This window comes from Lepidochelys kempii, chromosome 6, assembly GCF_965140285.1.
Source record: "Lepidochelys kempii isolate rLepKem1 chromosome 6, rLepKem1.hap1, whole genome shotgun sequence".
NCBI classification, from domain to species: domain Eukaryota; kingdom Metazoa; phylum Chordata; order Testudines; family Cheloniidae; genus Lepidochelys; species Lepidochelys kempii.
Window position 1 is genome coordinate 77,150,613 of NC_136385.1, and position 23,426 is coordinate 77,174,038.

The 23,426-nt window shown below is 39.8% G+C and overlaps 1 protein-coding gene across 3 annotated transcripts in view; it reads right to left on the bottom strand.

The window, feature by feature from the left end:
- Positions 1–23,426, bottom strand: part of LOC140913109 (neuroendocrine protein 7B2) — a 96,128-nt gene that overhangs the window by 67,434 nt on the left and 5,268 nt on the right. Inside the window, exons 2-12 of one of the 3 annotated variants that reach the window (XM_073348844.2) lie at positions 16,274–16,344; positions 15,800–15,896; positions 14,351–14,604; positions 13,669–13,829; positions 13,410–13,550; positions 11,173–11,247; positions 10,365–10,520; positions 8,094–8,229; positions 5,449–5,557; positions 4,889–5,036; positions 1,659–4,401 (exon numbers count right to left, since the gene is read on the bottom strand). In XM_073348844.2, the coding sequence (XP_073204945.2) occupies positions 2,810–4,401; positions 4,889–5,036; positions 5,449–5,557; positions 8,094–8,229; positions 10,365–10,520; positions 11,173–11,247; positions 13,410–13,550; positions 13,669–13,829; positions 14,351–14,604; positions 15,800–15,896; positions 16,274–16,344 (2,940 nt within the window). In that variant the 3' untranslated portion in view covers positions 1,659–2,809. Of the gene's footprint in view, positions 4,402–4,888; positions 5,037–5,448; positions 5,558–8,093; positions 8,230–10,364; positions 10,533–11,172; positions 11,248–13,409; positions 13,551–13,668; positions 13,830–14,350; positions 14,605–15,799; positions 15,897–16,273; positions 16,345–23,426 lie in introns of those variants that run through there. The other 2 variants (XM_073348845.2, XM_073348846.2) reach the window with 2 other exon arrangements.

Sequence of the window (23,426 nt, forward strand, 5' to 3'; positions counted from 1 at the left end):
CAGCCAATGGGAGCTTCGGGGGAGGTACCTGGAGGTGTGGCAAGGGCAGCCCGTGGAGCTCTGTCCCCCCCTCCCCCAGGGGCTGTGCAGAGATGTGGTTCTGGCCACTTTCCGGAACAGCACGGCCACTGCCCTGGCCCCGGTGCGTGCCGCTGCCACCCCGGAGCCACCCCCTAACTCCCTAAGCCCCCTGCCTGCACCCCAAGCCCCTGCTCTGAGACCTCTGCTGCACCCTGCACCCCAACTCCCTGCCCTGAGCCCCATTGCACCCCAACCCCCTTCCCTGAGCCCCCTCATACACCTCACACCCCTCCTCTGTCCCAACCCCTTGCCCTGAGCCCATTCCTGCACACTGCACCCCCTCCCACACCTCGCACTCCTTCCTGCGCCCCAACCCCTTGCCCTGCATACAATTTCTCCACCAGATGTGGCCCTTGGCCCAAAAAGTTTGCCCATCCCTGGTGTAGGAGAAAACTGAAGCACACAGACTTTGTAAAAATATCATAAGAAGTTCCCACTTCACCACATCTGGGTTTTATCATCTTCAGTGCGCCAAAGACATGGTTTAATGGCGCCCAGCAAAGCAATAAATTGCTTGTAAGCAGCATCTGGCTGAATAGGATACAGACAAGGCCTGGAGCTAAAGCAAAAGTGGCTGGGAGAAGCAACCATATTTGTGGCAAATATGAATATCTGTCCCTTTGAATGTGCAGGTACCAGATTTGTTACATGTCGCCAGGATGTTACAACTATCTCTTTTCAAAAATCTATCCAGAAATGAAGCGGATGAAAAAGCTGGCACTTTACTAGATGTCCCTCAATGGCTGCCTGTTTGAGTGAAATCTAAGGGTATGTCTACGCTGCCATTAAAAACACTAAGCAGGCTAGTGCCGGCTGACTCAGGCTCAGGGGTGGTTTAACTGCAGCGTAGACATTCGGGCTCACACTGGACCCTGTAAGGTGGGAGGGTCCTATAGCTCAGGCTGCAGCCTGAACCTGAACATCTACACTGCAGTAAAACAACCACTTAAGCCTGAGTCAGTTATCACCAGCCAACCACTTGTGTCTAATTGGAGTGCAGACATACCCTAAGAAGTTGAAGGCTCTGTAGGATAGAAACAAGGACCTGAACTGTATGTACTTGACCATATACTTCTTGGCCCATAGCTTTCTCTTGCACTTGTGAGTAGACATTCTTGTGCTCCAGTCATCTTTCTACGAAAAAGAGTGTGCTGCTACGGAAGTCAATGTAAAGGCCATTTAGCTTTGGAATTCACTCCTCTCCATAGGCTAACAGAGCCCAAATCTGTTGCAGGTTAGAACAGTGGGAAGCATATCTATTCCCCCTGGCTTTTAGAGAGGGCACAGCATCAGGAGGATGAGGACTTTTCATTGCCTATTATCTGCCTGGCTTTTGGCAGTCAGAGGTTTGGTGAAAATGATGAAGTTGTAAAAATTGGGTTTTTAAATATAGTCAAGAGGACATAGAGCCCTGGATAGGACTTAAAGGATACAGAAACTCTGACATCTCAAATGTCCTTTGTCATTTTTTCTACATAGGATATGGAATCAGTGTTGTAGAAAGAACATTCACAAACAAGGGACAAAAAAAGCTGTTAGACTCAAAACCAAGTACATACCAAAACGCTCTTATGTTCTGGCAGCAAACAAGCTACACGTACAGAAATCAGTAATGGAAAAGTTTCAAGTTTTTACTCTTAAATAATTTTATAATGAATATGACATAGATATAAGCAGTTTTAATGCTAAGATAGATGTAAACATCTGTTTGTGCAAATGAACTTTTAACAGTATGGCTTTTTACTTTTGTCTTCCATTATTTCAGCAATAGCGTACTTTAATCTACTTTTGCATCATATGATTAGCTACATAAAATTACTCCAGAAAAAAATAGCCTCATTTGCGCTATTAACTTAACATTATTTTACAGCTTGACTGCAAATGAAGATATCAGGTAAACATAACAGAACACACCCATGCTGCCAAGTGTACTGTACAAAAATTTTTAATACTTCAGTATCTAATTGCATATTTGTTTTCCATATGCTCAACCACTTCTCCAATTTGTGTGCACGAATGCTTAGATAGGAATAGGTCTGTATAGACAAAAAGTGCACCTATCAAGTGGAAAAAAAGCCATAGGTACCCTGACTTACACCAAAAGCAATATATACCCTGGCCACACAGGAATTGGAGCAGTAGCAAAGTCTACATTGATACTGAAGTTTGAACACTGACAAGTCTCTTTTTGATTGTAGTGTTTTAATACAGTTAAAGAATTAAGACAAGTATAGTAAATGGAAAAATGTTTCACATGTTTTGATGGTCAGCAATAAGCCATTTTGCTTTTGGATGTGTTGGTTTTGTTTTTAAATATCTAGCAATTTTCTCTTAAAGAAATATTACTACTCTCAACTGGAAGCTGCAAGATTTTGAAATGCCTCAGGCTCACCTGTTATTTCTAAAAAGATCTGACTCAGTGTCTGAGATAGCGATTCATAACCTATTGTAACTGGTTTCTATATGTTTTTAAACTAGATTTTTCTAATTTTTAAAAATCTAGTCAAAATTAAAATGAGCAGCTGACTAGTAATCGTAAGAAGCCACAGTAAACGGAAAAATACCTAATATCATACAAAGAATAAAGTTTACTTGTACAAGTTCAAAATAAAATAAAATAAAATCCTATTTTACAAAAAAGCAGAACTAAGAATCACGTATCGACTTTATTGACTCAATTGTTCTAGAACTACCTTAACATTCTTTGAGAAAATCATCAAATTAGTACTTATAAGTCTACAGGTTTAGCAGTTGGCAGGAGTTTTGCTTTTGATATTGGATTCTTTGGAGATCCCCTGTATCGAGCCTTTTCTTTTCCTGTCGCACTTTTCCTGAGGGTACTTTTATCTGGTGTGGCAATCAGAAAGTTTATACTTGAGTTCATTTTTACAGCAGCTTTTGGTGCTTCATGATTGGTTAGATCTTCTAGAACAGACTTTGATGGGTTACCAATAGTCACTTTCTGTTTGCAGATTCTAACTGTTTTCACAGAAGTATCAGCCTGCTCTAGCGAATTTATCAATTTTGAAGATTTGGATGCTAAGTCTAGTTCAGATGATGTAGAAACTTGTGTGCGTGTAGTTTCACAATAGAGCAATGAAACTGTGGAATTCTTTGAGAACTTTTCTGTACAGGAGGATAGTGCAGTATCATAGCTTACGGATTTAACAAGAGGAGAACAAACATCCCCAGGTTTTGCCAATTTATAGCTTACAGATTGTCTGTTAGACTCTAAGAGGGAGTTTATCCTTCTTACAGACTGGCGGACAGGAGTACGTTGAAACTTAAGAGGTGGTTTAGTTTTGCTTGCGGAACAGGGATCGTTTAATGAAAGTTTGTTGAACCAGTGTACGTGGTCAGAAACCTTTCCATAGTCAGAAACCGGTAAAGTTTTAGGTACAGTATTATCATAACTTCCAGTCTGCAAGTACTGTTTGCCAGGACTGTTTTTAGACTCCAACAACCGTGAGACAGGGCGCTCCCCAGCCGCAGTAGGCTCACTGTTTTCTTTTTCTGAATTACGGGACTTCAGCTCGCAATTTTCAACAACTCTTTCTGACTGTTCCAGTTCCTCACTCTCTTTTCTTCTGAGGGAATCTATTTTCTTTAAATTATCTTTTGAATAACTATTCTGAAAAGTTAACCTGTCCTCCCTGGACATTACCTGAGGCATACTAAGTTCTGGTGCATCTTCCATGCCCAATTTCTGTGTCTGAAGTTCAATCTCAATAGGATTTTGGAAGCACTTTTCCTCCACAACCTTGATTTCATCTTGACTTGATTGATATTTGTCAGTGGTATAAGATTTATTAGCAAACTGGTTAAACTGATCCTTAGATTTTTCAGCTGCCAGACTTTCAGCTGAAGTTTCAACAAGATCCTTCTCTTGACTAACATCTGTTAGACAGGGATTTTCACTTAACTTTTCTTCTGTTAAATCTGATACAGGAGACTTTGCATCACCTATTAAATTTTGAAGATTGCTTCCAGATTCAGAAAATGCTTTTTTAATTTTCAGTAACGTTTCTGTTGTCAAGTTATTCTCATCCACACAAAGCGAGTACTCCCGCAGACTATTATCTTGCTTATGATTTGCAGTAGTGGGCCTTAAGTCATCTGGAATGGCAGGTGGCTTTCCAACAACAAGAACAGGTTCTGAAAAACAGCCTTCTGCTTCAAGATATCCCACGAGACTTGCCTCATTGTTGCTGGTGCCATGAGAATCTGTAATATTGGGTCCATTCCAAGACATTCGGTAATTTGCTTTTTCATGTTTTGGAGTTAGCAAGTTCTCCTCCGACTTGCTCATTATTTGTGAACCTTGAGAGAAGTTTGATAGAATTATTTCTTTAAAAATATTGGTTAGCCTTAGTACTCATAGAACATTAACTAAACCAGACAAAACTCTTGCTGATAACTCAAGTTATTAAAAAAAATTACGAGTTTAAAGCCATGCCATTCACTGAAATTGAGAAACTTACACTATTTTCTTTCAAAGAAATGAAAGTCCTTCATAAACAGGTTACAATATTAAAGAGAGCAATTAGGTTCAAGCGTCAAAGAAGCAAGGCATGATATAATGCAAATATTTATTTTTATACATACAAAAACTGGTCTCTAATTGGTTAATATAAATTATCTGTTGCTTCCTAAGAACCTTTAATATTGTCTGTCTGCTTTTCACTTTCAGTGCTTTCAATAACTAAAGATATCAAAGCAATCATTAGGTTTTTAAGCTATCCTTACCCCACAAAAATACAAGCTCTCTCTTTTTAGTTATATTCAGTAAGTATTGCAAGACATTTACCTTTCTTTGAGAATTGTTCACTGACACATGTGCTGAAAAGTGTATCTGTCTTTACAGATTCAACTCTGTTTTCCAAGTCTTGTTGACTTGCAAGTCGCCGGCCAATATTTTCAGATCCTTTACCAACTGGACATCCAGTTAAAATATTCTTAAGCAGGGGGGAGGGGGAGAAAGAAAACTACTCTTAATCTTTTTAAAAAGCTGAACATGAGGAAGTCATTTAGATCTTCATTTACTTTCTAGGCCTTTTCAATTTTGACGTCTGCAATTCAGGAAATACTTTTCCAATTTGCAGCAACCGCTAAAAGTGAACTTCTTAAATATGAATTAAAAAAAGTTTAGTAAGTCAGATCTGGTTTTAGAGTTCTGGACCATACAGTATCCAGAACTCTCTACACTTGTCCTTAAACATTAAATTAGTCTGAAACTTGAAAAAAATTTCAAATGGAGGTGCAGACCCCTTTGGAAATCTTAGGCTTAGTCCACAGACCATAGGCTGAAAACCACTGCCATAGTATAAGCTACAAGAAAGATTAATAGGATAGTAGAAGTGTACTTACCACATCTTTGCTGCTTTTTCCCAGACTAAATTTCAGACGTAATGACCTGCGAACCATTTCTTTTCGGCTAATCTTTGGAGAGAAGCAACCAGTTTTTCCTGATTCAACCCTGGTAAGTTGAATAATTGTTTTTAAAAAGTGCATGAAAAGATAAATTCAGTATATTTCTTTCTTTACAATTTATATTCTTCTACACCCGTTATTTTGAACTTTTAGTGCAAAAGGCACTCCGCAGTAGTGCTTCACAGAAAGAAATTTGATAAGCATAAATAAAATAATTTAAAATACTAGAATAAGGGCCAATGAGGTTCTATTTAAAATATTGTGTAAAGTTCTGACACTAATAAGGCAATGTTCAAGAAATTGAACAGGTACAAAGAGCAAATAGAGTAATACCAAAAAACTCAAAGATTAGGGTCAAGCAATTAAAAAAATTAATCACACTGTTAAACAATAGAATACCATTTATTTTAAATATTTTTGGATGTTTACTACATTTGCTAACATATTAATTCCAATTACAACACAGAATACAAAGTGTACAGTGCTCACTTTATATTTATTTTTTATTACAAATATTTGCACTGGAGAAAAAAAATTGATTTTTCAATTCACCTCATAAAAGTATTGTAATGCAATCTCTATCATGAAAGTTGAACTTACAAAATGTAGAATTATGTACAAAAAACTGCATTCAAAAATAAAAAACGTAAAACTTTAGAGTCTACAAGTCTACTCAGTCCTACTTCCTGGTCAGCCAATCACTCAGCCAAACAAGTTTGTTTACATTTGCAGGAGATAACACTGCCCACTTCTTGTTTACAATGTCACCTGAAAGTGAGAACATGCGTTCACATGACACTGTTGTAGCTGGCATTGCAAGATATTTAAGTGCCAGGTGCACTAAAGATTCATGTCCCTTCATGCTTCAACCACAATTCCAGAGGACATGCTTCCATACTGATGATGGGTTCTGCTTGATAATGATCCAAAGCAGTACACACTGACGCATTTTCATCATCTGAGTCAGATGCCACCAGCAGAAGGCTGATTTTCTTTTTTGGTGGTTCAAGTTCTGTAGTTACCACATCAGAGTGTTGCTCTTTTAAGACTTCTAAAAGCATGCGCCACACCTCGTCCCTCTCAGATTTTGGACGGCATTTCAGATTCTTAAACCTTGGGTTGAGTGCTGTAGCTATTTTTAGAAATCTTCTTTGCATTTTGTGAAATCTGCTGTGAAAGTGTTCTTAAAATGAACAACAGGTGCTGGGTCATCATCCGAGGTGGCTATGACATGAAATACATGCGGAATGTGTGTAACACAAAGCAGGAGACCTACAGTTCTCCCCCCAAAGAGTACAGTCACAAATTTAATTGACACATTTTTTTAACGAGCATCCACAGCATGGAAGCATGTTCTCTGGAATGGTGGCCGAAGCATGAAGGGATGTACGAATGTTTAGCATATCTGGCATATAAATACCTTGCAATACCGGCTACAAAAGTGCCATGCGAATGGCTGGTCTCACTTTCAGGTGACATTGTAAATAAGAAGCCGGCAGCAGTATCTCCCGTCAATGTAAACAAACTTGTTTGTCTTAGCAATTGGCAGAATAAGAAGTAGGACTGAGGGAACTTGTAGGCTCTAAAGTTTTACTCTGTTTTGTTTTTGAGTGCAGTTAGGTAACCAAAAAAAAAAAAAAAAATCTGCATTTGTAAGTTACACTTTCACAATAAAGAGATTGCACTTCAGTAGTTGTATGCGGTGTACTGAAAAATACTATTTCTTTTGTTTATAATTTTTACAGTGCAAATGTTTGTAATCAAAAATAAGAATATAAAGTGAGCACTGTGCACTTTGTATTCCGTGTTGAAATCAATATTGAAAATGTAGAAAAACATCCAAAAATATTTGATAAATTTCAGTTGGTATTCTATTGTTATAAATGCAATTAAATCGTGATTAATTTTTTTAATCCTGATTAATTGACAGCCCTAATCTTTATTCCCAAGAAAGGAATTAACATTTGTATGCTTTAGAAATCCACGATTTAGAAATGGATGCGACTGAAATAGGATGTACTGAAAATACAGAAAGAGGAATAGATATTATAAAGGGGTCAGGACCTACCAAGAACTGAAATAAGCTATTAAGGCATAAACAATTCCTTGAAAATAGACAGTTTAAAAAAAAACCACACTTATAAAGCTTATTAGATTTTTTTTTAAAAACACTTCCAGTATCCCGAAAGAATCAGTTTCTTTAAAATGCTAAAAAGTAAAAAGCTAATATTTAGTCCAGTTTAATGGGAATTATGACAAGAGAAAGGAACTTGCTTGATTTAATTATGTGCATGTGCATACATGTATGCTTTAGTCCATGTTCATTTCAACACAAAACCCAAATGTAATGGCAGTTTGGTATGGACACTTGGCCACTAAGATCTGGGCAGATCATCAATTCACTTTACACGTGGCAAGACACGATCCTTTCAATATAAAAGCTTCTAAATAAATCAATAAAATAAATAATGTTGAAATTGTCTTTATCCATAAGACAGTAAAGGGAAATCCTTTTTCGTTTTGCTTTTCAATTAACTTTTAACAGTGTGCACTCATAGCTTCTGTGAATTAAGACAAGTTACCTGTAAATTTTTTTACTTGCAATTCTTTTACTTCTTCGATTTCCTGTACTTGACAGATGCTTTTCACTGGTGACTGAAGGAGACAGTGAACTCTGAGATGACTCGAGAGAGACACAAGGGCTTGCTTCAAATTGAGCTACAGGAACAAAAAAAGTCACATGTACATGATAAACTGGTTCTTGTTTTGGTGGTGTATTCTTACGTTAAAATAGAAACCTCTAATGCCACTTCAATTTTTTTTAAAGCAAGTGTCTTATTTTCACCTTGACCATTAGCAACTAAGTTTAAAAAAAAACCACACACAAAAACTCATTTGTTCAGCACAATGTTCTTGAGAGAACTGACACAAACAATTAATTCTGTTTGTTTGTAGTCTTACATAAAAGAAAAGGGGGAATTCACCATACCCCAAAACAACCTTTGTTTTGACACCAAGAGGTGGGAGAACATGTATGCTGCTGGTGTCACATCTTAAGTTATTTCCATACAGATTAGTTAGAAGATCATTGATCAAAAGTTGTCAATATTAAATAAAACAATCAAAATAAATTTAAGTTTTTGTTTTAAGATCAACAGTGTCTCTTGTCATTTTTAATCTTTGACAACACTAGATCAAGGATAAGTTCTTAAAACTCTCTTCTGGCTAAGTGTGGTAGCAGTATAACAATGAAGGATATGGTGTTTTATCCATCAGCCTGCACAGAAAGCTGAGCTGTGAGGCTAGCATCTTCTAAAACATTAGTACTTATCATACCTGCTGTGAAGTATAGATTAACTAAAGAATCTTCACTATTTATGCTAACACTTACTGCTGATTAAGTGTCAGCATAAATAGTGAAGATTCTTTAAACACTTAGTGGGCACCAAGTGCTTTCCAAACATTAAAGGAGGACTGTTCCTGTAAACTCACAACACAATGACAAAGAGGTTAGAAGAAGAACAGGAATAGGTAGTTTATATATGTAATTCAACTCAGTTCACAATAAGCAGGCTAATAAGAGTGGGTCTTTATTAAAGACTTGAACATAGCCAGGATAGTGGTCTTGCAGATAAACTCAGAAATTGTAACAGGCAGTGACACAGAGTAAGGCTGAGGTGATTGAGAGAGAAAACTGACAAACCTGGAACAACAAGCCCGGGAACACAGGCAGTATGAAGGAGATGAGGTCAATACAAGCGTGACAAAGAAATAAAGTAGGGTGGGGCGAATTTAGGTAGAGCTTTGAAGACAAGGACAAGAAGGTTAAATTTGAAGCAATAGAGAATAGGAAGCCAGTGGAAGGATTCAGAAGAAAGATTACTTTAGCAGCTGCATTTTGTATGATGTAAAGGACAACGGTATGTTTAGGAGACCACAGCAATATTCTAGGCAAGATATGAGAGATTTGACTATGACCTAGATCAGGGATTAGCAACCTTTGGCACATGGTCCATCAGGGAAATCCACTGGCGGGGCAGGACGGTTTGTTTACCTGCAGCATCCACAGGTTTGGCTGATCGCAGCTCCCACTGGCTGCAGTTTGCCGTTCCAGGACAATGGGGGCTGCGGGAAGCGGTGTGGGCCAAGGGATGTGCTAGCCACTGCTTCCTGAAGCCCCCATTGACCTGGAACGGCAAACTATGGCTAGTGGGAGCTGCGATCGGCTGAACCTGTGGATGCTGCAGGTAAACAAACCATCCCCAACCCGCCAACGGATTTCCCGAACGGCTGCGTGCCAAAGGTTGCCGATCTCAGACCTAGATATATGGTATAAGGAGAGAAAAATTAAAAAAACAAACCAAAAAACACCCTTCAGACTGCAGGAGGGAATAATGGGAAAGATGGTCGTTTTGTGACTAGTGAAACACAGAAGGCTGGGGAGAAAAGAAAAGGAATTCTATTTTGGCCATTTCAGGTAAATTTTCAGAGTGTCTAAGTCTTGAGGTCCTCGACTTTCATTGGGTGCTTTTGAAATTTTACCTTTCAAGCTTTAACAAGATGTTCAAGAGGAGCTGCTACGGACAAGCAGAAATGCAGAATTGGATGGATAGAGACAAGTCAGTTATGGATACATAGATTTCAGAGAGTTATCAGCACAGATGATAGCTGAAACAATGTGACCTGATAAGATCTCCCACAGACAGGGTGCAAAGCGCAAGGAACGAAGGTAATTAAATTGTTATTTGAGTACAATTGCTCTTCTATGGACTACCCACTAAGAGCAATAGATTTCAAGGCATTAACAACCGCACAACCTGAAAGCCTTCAAGCTACAATGTAAGTCACTATACCTGATGCTGGTGTTGAGGCGCTGCTAAAAAAGCTACTTGAGAGCAATTCGAAACCAAAATTATGCTTCAGGGACCGCCTTTTCTTGCTAGAGAAGCCTTGAGAAGAATCAGTTGGAAGTTTACGCTTGGTGCTTGGAGTAAGAATCAATGGAGTCACTGATGGAAAGACTACAATTAATAAAGCTGTATCTGCAATAAGCGCTTAAAGTTGAGAGCTTACGAAGATACAAACAATATAGTATTTAAGTCAGCTTTGTTTCTCCAGAAGCAGTTATTCTAAACTGAACCAAAACACATGCATTTTAAAACAGGCATGGCACTCAAATAGCTTTAATAAATTTTGCATAGGAAAGTAAAAAAACAAATTAATATGACAAGAAAATATAGGTGGGAAGAGTTTTAGCTGCATTCTTCATTGCAAGAAAACAAACAGTTATCTTTTGCAAGTTTATAAACGGACAGAGCAAAGCAAGATAAATATATTTGAATTGAAGCATAAATTCATTCTCTAACACTCAACATGGCTGCGTGCTACCCTACTGTATTCAAGCCTTGGTTTTCAATAGATAAAAGCGGATTAATTTCTAATCCTAGAACTGCCCAGTGCTAGCAGCTCTAAGACTAAATGCAGTATCCTCACTGAAAATGTAACTATATTCAATTTTGACCAGAAACATTGTTTAGAAACTCATACCCCTTTGAAATAAAACTAAATTCACTTTAGTTTCAGCCTTACTAGAATATAGTCCACAAATCTAAAGATACTGCATGAGGCTCTATTTAGTGCAAATAAACACTAAATACCTACCATTTCTGTCTCGCTGAGGTGTAGTGGAGGGTGTTCTGTTAGATTTAAGTTTATTCAATGCTCCACTAACAATATCTGAAATGCAAGACATACCAAGCAATCAAGCTTTAATATTGACTTGTCTTGCTCTGTTTTTTAAAAGAGGTATTATTTTATGTGAAAGGGGCACATCGACGACAAAGAAATTAGAGTAGTCTCCTTGATGTTTTAAAACATTTTTAAAAGGAAAATATGGGCAGCATTATCTCCTGTAAATGTAAACAAATTTGTCTGTGTTAACAACTGGCTGAACAAGAAGTAGGATTGAGTGGACTTGTAGGCTCTAAAGTTTTGCATTGTTTTGTTTTTGAGTGCAATTACATAATAACAACAACAAAAATCTACATTTAAGTTGTACTTTCGTGAAAAAGAGATTGCACTACAGTTCTTGACTGAGGTGAATTGAAAAATAGTTTCGTTTATCATTTTTACAGTGTAAGTATTTGTAATCAAAAATATAAAGTGAGCAGTGTATACTTTGTATTCTGTGCTGTAACTGAAATCAATATATTTGAACATGTAGAAAAACATCCAAAAATACTGAAATTTAATAAATTGGTATTCTATTGTTTAACAATGCAATTAAAACGGCAATTAATCACGATTAATATTTTAAGTTAATTGCGTGAGTTAACTGTGATTAATGGACAGCACTAATATATAAAGTGTGTGTGTGTGTATAAAAAAAATATATACACACAAACACACACATAACCATGATTATTATTAACACCGTCTACCCTGATAATTAACAGCCATCTATCAAGGATTTTTTGGAAATAATAAAATTCTACCCCTATGCATGAAAAAGGACTAGTAGATCCTTCCCACGCAAATGACTTTATCAACAGGTTTAATTGGGGAGCATTTCAGAGGTATCAGTGCATCTTCAAATAGTTTGCAGACTGATTTAACTAGACTGGCTTAGAAATCAATGTGATTAAAATTGGTCCAATATTTATGAGTGCTTAAATCAATTTAGGTTAATTTGTTGAATGGAAAGGACTACTAGTCCATTCTCATCATTGTTTCAGATCTTCCAAGTAATGTAATAGATTGAGGCCAATATGCTGATTAGAAGATTAATTTTTAAAAAGTGATCAGCGAAGTTTGGGAAAGAGTTAAATTCTTTACATATGTGCTGGTTAAAATGGGCAACAAAATACAGTCAGTCTGCAGTAAGTGCAATGTGTCAATTTAGAATCCAGTAGGCATTTTTAGAGTAGAGAAGTCATATGATACTGGTTTAAGGAGTTTTTTATTGCCAGGAGTACCTAAACCTACCTATTCCTATTTTAATATTCGATAGGCTTTCATGAACTAAATTATCAATTTCTCTAAGCAATCAAATCTAACCTAGACAATGACTGCGATTGTCTAGGTTTGTAGATCCCGTACCATGTATTCATTTTGCAAGCTACATGAACACCTCACATGAGCAACACATGGGACAATAAGTATCTCATAGCCAACATATTTTGTCCAGTTTGATAGCTTTATAAAATATATAGTCGGAGAGAAAGATCCTGTGCATCTAAACTTTTGTGACTTTAGTGCTCATGAAAGCAAGCAACTAAAAATCACAGGCCAGCTATAAAGCCAGGTTTAACATGAATAAGGTTTTTTCTCAGAACAGTGCTCTGCCAGAGCATGTGTGTTCCAATTTACAACACCAGTGTTATTCCAGTCCTGGCCCTCTCTTGAACAAAAATGCCAACTGTGTCAGAGGTTGTGTGGTCATTTTATGTGAACAAATCACTCAATGAAGACACCTCAAAACTATTTTCATTTGCGACTCAAAATAGGATTTGAAACCAGGTCTCCAGAGGCTAAAGATAAAACATTATCCTGCCACACACAGCCTGAAAGAAAATAACCTTTTTGGTCAGAATGAAGAGGACATGCAAAAGAAATGTTATGGCATGACTGCACAACCTAGTAGTTTTTACATCAATAATTATGAAATGTTAAGATGCTTATAACAGGTTTCACGAAGTTGGAAAACTTCACCATTTTCAACCTGAGCGTAGCAAACTTCACAGCCAGTTGATACAGCAGTCTGTGGTGCTTAGGGAGAAGGGGATCCTCTTGAGATACATAGATTTAGTTTTCTACATGGTCCTAAAGACTCAGTTGAGTCTATTTTTATATTTACTCATTGAACTGTAGTCAGTCAAATTTTCAGTATAGGTACTCACCCCCAACACTTCGTCTTCTCCTTCTCTTACACTGACTAGGAGATTCACTTTCTTCATAGCCTTTCAGTGAAGGAGTAGAATCAAGAGCATCAATACCTAACATAGCAGGTATTTTTTCCAGGATAAATTCTGGTACACGTCCTGAATTAGATGTTTATAGAGTTTTAAAAAAATGGAAACTATGGTTATATAAACATATTTGTATTTAATATAAATAAATGCATAGTCATTTCAACACGTTATTCAGTTGTCATCTTACCAATATCTGCTGCATGATCAATAAGTGTTTGCACAACAGCAGCCTGCAAACGAAGCTTTTTTTCTGTGTTAATGGACATCTTTTCATTATCACTTGAATGCAAGAGGTTTGGGGCAAAAATCACTGCCAGATTACTGCTATCCATTTTGTTCTCATTGGATCTTATTAAAAAGAAAGAAAAGATAAGAGCTTGCAAGTATCCGTTTTGTCTTTACATTCTCTGTTGATCAGAACATAAGCAGTTGGGATAGAGAAAACAGGCTAACGCAAATTTTTAGTTGAAGTGGAAGAGACACACTAAGATTTAAAGGCATATTCAAGACACTTACACCTCATGGCTTATACATGCTATTTAGCTTAACAGTTTCCACAGCTGATCAGTTTTCACAAGAGTAAGAGGATCATCCAGATGGGGGTAATCCCATATTAGTTGCTCTTTTGGAAAAGAAGAGATGGAAATATGACAGCCAGAAAAGTGAAATAGGACTACCCTATGACATACACCCCCAAAAGTCAGGAGATTACGTAATGCTTACATTATTACTGGTAAATGAATGTCATTAAGAATATTTATAGTCCTAATACTGAGCAGAGAAAGTTACAGCACTTCTCTGTTTTTAAGACATATTATAGGAATTCTCAGAGTTGCTTACAAGTTCCACACCTATATTTCTCTACTTACCTTAGGGACACATTTCTGAGAAAGTTGAAAAAGAATCGCAAAGTATCTATTGTTCTGTCAGCCACAAGACAGGAAAGCAGTATTGTGGCAGTGTTCTTCTCCTCATTTTCTAGGTGCTGAGCCTTGAAAAGAGCTTCCTGCAGATCAGTTGGAAGGATCGGCTCTGGTAACTCTCTAAAGAACTGTTTAAGAAGCCCTGCAATGTCACATGGCAGTGCTGCAGGTAGGCAGTTTTCACCTTGATCGAGTTGATTCTGAAATGGTTCATAACTAGCATAAGTTGAAGCCTTCAAAAGCGATTTATTAGATGTCTTATCTTTACCAGTTTGTAGTCTTATCATTAGAGCCCTACCAAATTCACAGCCATGGAAAGACCAGCATTTTTCAAATTGGGAGTCCTGACCCAAAAGGGAGTTGCAGGGGTGGGGAGTGGCAAGGCTATTTTAGAGGAGTCGCAGTATTGCCACCCTTACTTCTGCACTGCCTTTAGAGCTGGGTGGCTGGAGAGCGGAGGCTCCTGGACTGGTGCCCAGCTCAGAAGGCAGCATCCCGACAAATGCAGTGCAGAAGTAAGGGTGGCAATACCATACCATGCCATCCTTCTGCACTGCTGCTGGTGGCAGCGCTGCCTTCAGAGCTGGGCTCCCAGCCAGCAGCCGCCACTCTCCAGCTGCTCAACTCTGAAGGCAGCGCCACCGTCAGCAACAGTGCAGAAGTAAGGATAGCAGTAAAGCAACACCCCCTACAATAACCTTAGAAAACACTCCCCCCACCACCACCCACACACCCTTTCTGGGTCAGGACCCCTATAATTACAACACCGTGAAATTTCAGATTTAAATAGCTGAAATCATGAAATTTATGATTTTTAAATTTCTATGGCCATATAATCGACCAAAATAGACCCTGAATTTGGTAGGGCCCTACTTATCATACACAAGGAGTTACATGCCCTAATCCCCTAGCCACACAGCAGACAAGATACTGTGTTTTATCTCAGATTGTCCCAATTTTAATTCTCCAGTTTTTTCATATAAGCATAATACCTGGTGATGAATCATAGTCAGAGCTACTTTTATTTATTATTTCTGGATTTATAGTTTCTCCCCAGCCTACCTTGCTGTGGGAGAAAGCTACCAAGTTTAAGTTCCCATGACATCTAAAAACAAACTTTTTTTGTTTAATCTCATGCCTTTCCTCACACACTCCAGAAAGCTGAAAAAACAGTTTTTTGGTTGTTTCAGTAACTATACACAAAGGACTGAAGTTTGTCTTCTGCAGGGAGGTGAAGGGGGTCCAGTGACTAGTGATTAGAAAGCTTATCAAACTACTTCCAGCACAAAACATGATTGCTTCTAAAGAGAATCAGAAAGTTAGACATACAGACACTTAAGTGAAATGTAGCTCAAGTCCAGTACAATCACTCTTAATAAATAAATACATACATACCTTTAATGTTTTTAAACGAACAAAAGATCCAGATTTCCTGAAGAGTCCTTCAGTGTGAACATGCTCTTCTAAATATTTGCAAGCATCAACAAGAAAGCTGAGGAAAGAAAGTCACAGTATGTTTTATATCTTTGCACAGTTCAATTTTCCTGTGACAAATAATGTCACGGAAAATAGTATTTTAGAAAATGTTTACTTTCTCCAATCACAGTAAGAAACTGAAAGCGAATGCAAGTGAGTGACAACCTTATGGGTTCCTGTCTGTTTTCCAACCTCTCTTTCCAAGAAAGAATTCCCTTCCCCTGAGAAGCCTGACCAGTCCCAGAAAAGCAATTGTGGAATTCCTCTCTATTTTGAAAAATATTTTTTGTTGGAGGAAGAGAAAAATATGCCACTCAAAATTAAAGCATTCAGTAATGTAGACAGCCCCAAAGTAAGTATGATTCCAGTTTAAAACACACAATCTTTACTTACCTTGGAATACTTCCATACTCTGGTACAACTGACTGAGGTAATGAATGAAACGATATTCCAAAGACTTTGCCCTAAAATGCAAAACTCAATTAATGTTGCTCAAGCAGCTATGAAAATTTTACCAGGGTAATACTGCAGAAATATAGACAAATATGTAGAGCACAATACAAGAATTGAAGAGAAAGCCAAAACTTTTGGATAAGAATGGATGTCATACTAATTGTAAAAGGGACATTGCCACCTTTAAAAAGATCCTTCTTGTAAATAAATAGTAAACAGTAAATAAATTTCAGATAACATGAAAATTACCATAACAAAGATTAGAATACTCCCTATTTTCCAAGTTTGCTTATTTTGCCCATTTTATACTACTTTATCTACAGTCAGCTTCCCCATGTCCTGTGTGAAACCAGTTAGCAGGTATACTAAAAAGAAAAGGAGTACTTGTGGCACCTTAGAGACTAACCAATTTATTTGAGCATAAGCTTTCGTGAGCTATAGCTCACTTCATCGGATGCGATCTGTAGCTCACGAAAGCTTATGCTCAAATAAATTGGTTAGTCTCTAAGGTGCCACAAGTACTCCTTTTCTTTTTGCGAATACAGACTAACACAGCTGTTACTCTGAAACAGGTATACTAAGGGGCTGATGTAGCATCTAAAGTCATTTTCCAAACAGACTGGGTTCTTCTTACAATGCATATTTTAATTGCAGTTAAAAAGCAGCCATTTTTACCCAAGATAGTCATTGCCATTGAGGGATGATCAACCTCAATCCTGTAATGGAACACCCTAACATATTTATCATTTGCATTCACAAAACAATGATAGGTCTCTACTGCTTGTGGCTCAGTGGCAAGGCTCTAGGTTCCCATAATGAGATTAATTATAAGCACTCGTGTAATATTTAAAGTAGCTTTAAAATAAAAGCAGTTTTGGCACAATCTATGGGGCAAGTGAAAACAATTCTAAAACAATTTGTGCACCAGTTTAATGGATTATAAATATGTTTTATATATTGCACTTTCAAAAATATAGATTAAACTCCTAATCCTGGTCAGTTTCTCTCTAAGGACAGCAGTGTTTGGAAAAGAAGCCAGCCTTTGGTGTGGAGGCAGTAGGCCAAGTATGTTGACTGTCGCTTAACAGCACCCTTCTGGGAAAAGAGAGGCAGCTCCCAAGAGGCTTATCCAGGCCTCCTTGCCTGAGACATAGGTGGGAATGTACAGCCTACAGGGTGGAGGAGGAAATCCTTTTGGCACCAAGAAACCACTCAGGAAACCACTTCCCTCCACTCCCCAGGGAGCCAAGCCAAACCAGCCCAGAACAAGGCTATTCTAACTCACACTGACCAGGGATCAGCTGTGCTTATTGTGTTCCAATTCCCATCAAGGTGCTTGTGGAGCAAGGCAAGCAAGGCGGGCACAAAGCAAATGTCAGGGAAATACTCAGCTTCACGCTGCATCAGCAGCACAAAGTCACCTCAGCAAGGCCCAGGATTTGGGTCCCTTTCATGCTTTCTAATTAAATATAGTTAGGGCCCTACCAAATTCATGGTCCATTTTGGTCAATTTCATGGTCATAGAATTTTTAAAATAGTAAATTTCATGATTTCAACTATTTAAATCTGAAATTTCATGGTGCTGTAATTGTAGGGGTCCTGAGTTATGTGTGTGGGGGGGTGTCACAGTTCTGCTACCCTTACTTTTGTGCTGCTGCTGCTGGCAGTGGCGCTGCCTTCAGAGTTGGGCAGCTGGAGAACAGCAGCTGCTGGCCAGGAGCCCAGCTCTGAAGGCAGAGACACGGCCACCAGCAGCGCAGCAGTAAGAATGGCATGGTATAGTACTGCCACCCTTTCTGCACTACTGCTGGCGGGGCGCTGCCTTCAGAGCTGGGCGCCCGGCCAACAGCCGCCACTCTCCGGCCTCCAAGCGCTGAAGGCAGTACCGAAGTAAGGGTGGCAATACTGCGACTACCCTAAAATAACTTTGTGACCCCCCCAAAAAAATTCCTTTTGGATCAGGACCCCCCAGTTTGAGAAACCCTGGTCTCTCCCCCGTGAGCTCTGTGTAGTATAGGGTAAAAGCACACAAAAGACCAGATTTCATGGAGGAGACCAGATTTCACCATCTGTGACGTGTTTTTCATGGCCACGAATTTGGTAGGGCCTTAACTATATTTAACAGGCATTTAAGTAATCACAGAACACTGTGCTTTGACTTCCTTAGCCCCGCACAAGCTGACACCTTACAGTGTTACCTGCATTATATCTTTATGCTGACCTAAATATTGAAAGAAAGGAATTGTTTTCTTTTAAAATATATTCAAAGTATCTAGATTTTTAGAAAAAAGAAAAGGAGGACTTGTGGCACCTTAGAGACTAACAAATTTATCTGAGCATAAGCTTTCGTGAGCTACAGCTCACTTCATCGTATGCATTCAGTGGAATATACAGTGGGGACATTTATATACACAGAGAACATGAAACAATGGGTGTTACCATACACACTGTAAGGAGAGTGATCACTTAAGATGAGCTAATACCAGCAGGAGAGCAGGGGGGAGGGGGAGAGGGGAGAAAACCTTTTGAAGTGATAATCAAGGTGGGCCATTTCCAGCAGCTGACAAGAACTTGGGGGGGGGGGGGGGGGGAATAGTTTTACTTTGTGTAATGACCCATGCACTCCCAGACTCTGTTCAAGCCTAAGTTAATTGTATCCAGTTTGCAAATTAATTCCAATTCAGCAGTCTCTCGTTGGAGTCTGTTTTCAAAGTCTTTTTGTTGTAATATTGTTGTAAGGGTTCTGGGTGGACTCCTCCTGAAGGTGGAAACAACAGACTGGACTTCTACATAGAATGCTTCCGCCGACGTCCACGGGCTGAAATTGTGGAAAAGCAGCACCACTTGCCCCATAACCTCAGCTGTGCAGAACACAATGCCATCCACAGCCTCAGAAACAACTCTGACATCATAATCAAAAAGGCTGACAAAGGAGGTGCTGTCGTCATCATGAATAGGTCGGAATATGAACAAGACGCTGCTAGGCAGCTCTCCAGCACAACTTTCTACAAGCCATTACCCTCTGATCTCACTGAGAGTTACCAAAAGAAACTACACCATTTGCTCAAGAAAATCCCTGAAAAAACAGAAAAACAAATCCGCACAGACACACCCCTGGAACGCTGACCCGGGGTATTCTATCTGCTACCCAAGATCCATAAACCTGGAAATCCTGAATGCCCCATCATCTCAGGCATTGGAACCCTGACAGCAGGATTGTCTGGCTATGTAGACTCCCTCCTCCGGCCCTATGCTACCAGCATTCCCAGCTATCTTCGAGACACCACTGACTTCCTGAGGAAACTACAATCCATTGGTGATCTTCCTGAAAAACACCATCCTAGCCACTATGGATGTAGAAGCCCTCTACACCAACATTCCACACAAAGACGGACTACAAGCCGTCAGGAACAGTATCCCCGATAATGTCACGGCTAACCTGGTGGCTGAACTTTGTGACTTTGTCCTCACCCATAACTATTTCACATTTGGGGACAATGTATACCTTCAAACCAGCGGCATTGCTATGGGTACCCGCATAGCCCCACAGTATGCCAACATTTTTATGGCTGACTTAGAACAACGCTTCCTCAGCTCTTGTCCCCTAATGCCCCTACTCTACTTGCGCTACATTGATGACATCTTCATCATCTGGACCCATGGAAAAGAAGCCCTTGAGGAATTCCACCATGATTTCAACAATTTCCATCCCACCATCAACCTCAGCCTGGACCAGTCCACACAAGAGATTCAATTTCTGGACACTACATTGCTTATTAACACTGGTCACATAAACACCACCCTATACCGGAAACCTACTGACCGCTATTCCAACCTAAATGCCTCCAGCTTTCACCCAGATCACACCACACGATCCATTGTCTTCAGCCAAGCTCTACGATACAACCGCATTTGCTTCAACCCCTCAGACAGAGACAAACACCTACAAGATCTCTATCAAGCATTCTTACAACTACAATACCCACTGTTGAAGTGAAGAAACAGATTGACAGAGCCAGAAGAGTACCCAGAAGTCACCTACTACAGGACAGGCCCAACAAAGAAAATAACAGAACACCACTAGCCGTCACCTTCAGCCCCCAACTAAAACCTCTCCAACACATCATCAAGAATCTACAACCTATACTGAAGGACGACCCATCACTCTCACAGATCTTGGGAGACAGGCCAGTCCTTGCTTACAGACAGCCCCCCAACCTGAAGCAAATACTTACCAGCAACCACATACCACACAAGAGAACCACTAACCCAGGAACCTATCCTTGCAACAAAGCCCGTTGCCAACTGTGTCCACATATCTATTCAGGAGACACCATCATAGGGCCTAATCACATCAGCCACACTCTCAGAGGCTCGTTCACCTGCACATCTACCAATGTGATATGTGCCAGCAATGCCCCTCTGCCATGTACATTGGTCAAACTGGACAGTCTCTACGTAAAAGAATAAATGGACACAAATCAGATATCAAGAATTATAACATTCATAAACCAGTCGGAGAACACTTCAATCTCTTTGGTCACTCGATTACAGACCTAAAAGTTGCAATATTAGAACAAAAAGACTTCAAAAACAGACTCCAATGAGAGACGGCTGAATTGGAATTAATTGCAAACTGGATACAATTAACTTAAGCTTGAATAGAGACTGGGAGTGCATGGGTCATTACACAAAGTAAAACTATTACTCCATGTTTCAGAGTAACAGCCGTGTTAGTCTGTATTCGCAAAAAGAAAAGGAGTACTTGTGGCACCTTAGAGACTAACCAATTTATCTGAGTATGAGCTTTCGTGAGCTACAGCTCACTTCATCGGATGCATACCATAGGCAAAACCTTAAGTTATAAAAAGATATACAGACAGAAATAGTTATTCTATTCAGCACAATTCTTTTCTCAGCCATTTAAAGAAATCATAATCTAACGCATACCTAGCTAGATTACTTCCTAAAAGTTCTATGACTCCATTCCTGGTCTATCCCCGGCAAAGCAGCATATAGACAGACAGACCAGACCCTTTGTTTCTCTCCCTCCTCCCAGCTTTTGAAAGTATCTTGTCCCCTCATTGGTCATTTTGGTCAGGTGCCAGTGAGGTTACCTTTAGCTTCTTAACCCTTTACAGGTGAGAGGATTTTTTTCTCTGGCCAGGAGGGATTTTAAAGGGGTTTACCCTTCCCTTTATATTTATGACACGCCCCCCAAATCTCAGCTAGGGTGAAACACTGGCTCGGATTTCTTCCTGGAGCTCTAGGAAAACAGAGTTAATAAGACACATGTATCTCTAAATATACTACCAAGTACATGAAGACTAACAATATTTTCCACATCTCAGGGACGATTTTAACCAGTTGATTCTGGGAAACTTTCACGGGAGAGTGCATCAGCCACTTTGTTAGAAGCTCCTGAGATGTGTTGGATGTCGAAATCAAAATCTTGGAGAGCTAAACTCCACCAAAGAAGTTTTTTTGCTATTTTCTTTGACGGTGTGAAGCCCCTTCAGTGCAGCATGGTCGGTTTGCAGGTGGAAACGCCGTCCCCAAACATATGGGCGTAGCTTTTCCAGAGCATAGACAATGGCGTAACATTCTTTTTCAGTGACTGACCAGTTGCTTTCCCTCTCAGACAGTTTTTTGCTGAGAAACACTACAGGGTGGAATTCTTGATCAGGTCCTTTCTGCATTAAAACTGCTCCCACACCACGCTCGGACGCATCTGTGGTTACTAGGAACGGTTTGTCAAAGTCTGGGGCCCTTAGTACAGGGTCAGACATGAGTGTCGCTTTAAGCTTGTTAAAGGCCTTCTGACACTTTTCGGTCCACTGAACAGCATTTGGCTGTTTCTTTTTGGTTAGGTCTGTCAATGGGGCGGCGATTTGGCTGTAGTGCGGTACAAATCGTCTGTAATAACCGGCCAAGCCTAAGAAGGATTGAACCTGTTTCTTTGACTTTGGGACAGGCCACTTTTGGATAGCATCCACTTTGGCCTGTAGGGGGCTGATAGTTCCTTGACCCACCTGGTGTCCAAGGTAAGTCACTCTGTTTAGGCCTATTTGACATTTCTTAGCCTTAACAGTTAGTCCTGCCTCCCTTATGCGCTCAAGGACTTTTTGTAGATGTTCCAGGTGGTCTGCCCAGGAATCCGAAAATATGGCCACATCGTCAAGGTAGGCAACTGCATATTCTCCTAATCCCGCTAGGAGACCATCTACAAGTCTCTGGAAGGTGGCGGGAGCATTTCGCAGCCTGAAAGGGAGTACATTAAATTCATACAGCCCGAGATGTGTGGTGAAGGCTGACCTTTCCTTGGCAGATTCATCTAGCGGTACCCGCCAGTACCCCTTGGTTAAGTCCAAGGTAGAGATGAACTGGGCCCGTCCCAGTTTCTCTAATAGTTCATCGGTGCGTGGCATTGGATAGTTGTCTGGGCGAGTTACAGCATTTAGCTTACGGTAGTCCATGCAAAAACGTATTTCCCGATCTGGTTTGGGAACTAGAACCACTGGAGATGCCCATGCACTTTCAGAGGGGCGGATTACACCCACCTGTAACATATCCTGGATCTCCTGTTCTATAGCAGTTTTAGCTTGAGGAGACACCTGGTAAGGTTGGACTCTAACTGGGCGAGCATTAACTGTGTCAATGGAGTGGTATGCCCATTCAGTCAGTCCTGGGATGGCTGAGAACGTTGGCGCATAGCTAGTGCACAGCTCCTGGATCTGCTGTCGCTGCATACGCCCAAGGGTCATGGAGAGGTTCACCTCTTCCACACCCCCAGCAGTTTTCCCTTCGTAGTAGACACCTTCGGGCCACTCAGCGTCATCTCCTCCCTGGGCTATAAACTGACAAACCTTTAATTCTCTGGAATAAAAGGGCTTTAGAGAATTAATATGGTACACCTTAGGCTTTCGGTTGGAGGTGGGGAATGCTATGAGATAAGTAACAGCTCCCAGGCGCTCCTGGACCGTGAATGGCCCTTCCCACGATGCTTCCATTTTATGGGTCTGGAGCGCCTTTAAGACCATGACCTGGTCTCCTACTTTGAAGGAACACTCTCTGGCATGTTTATCATACCAGG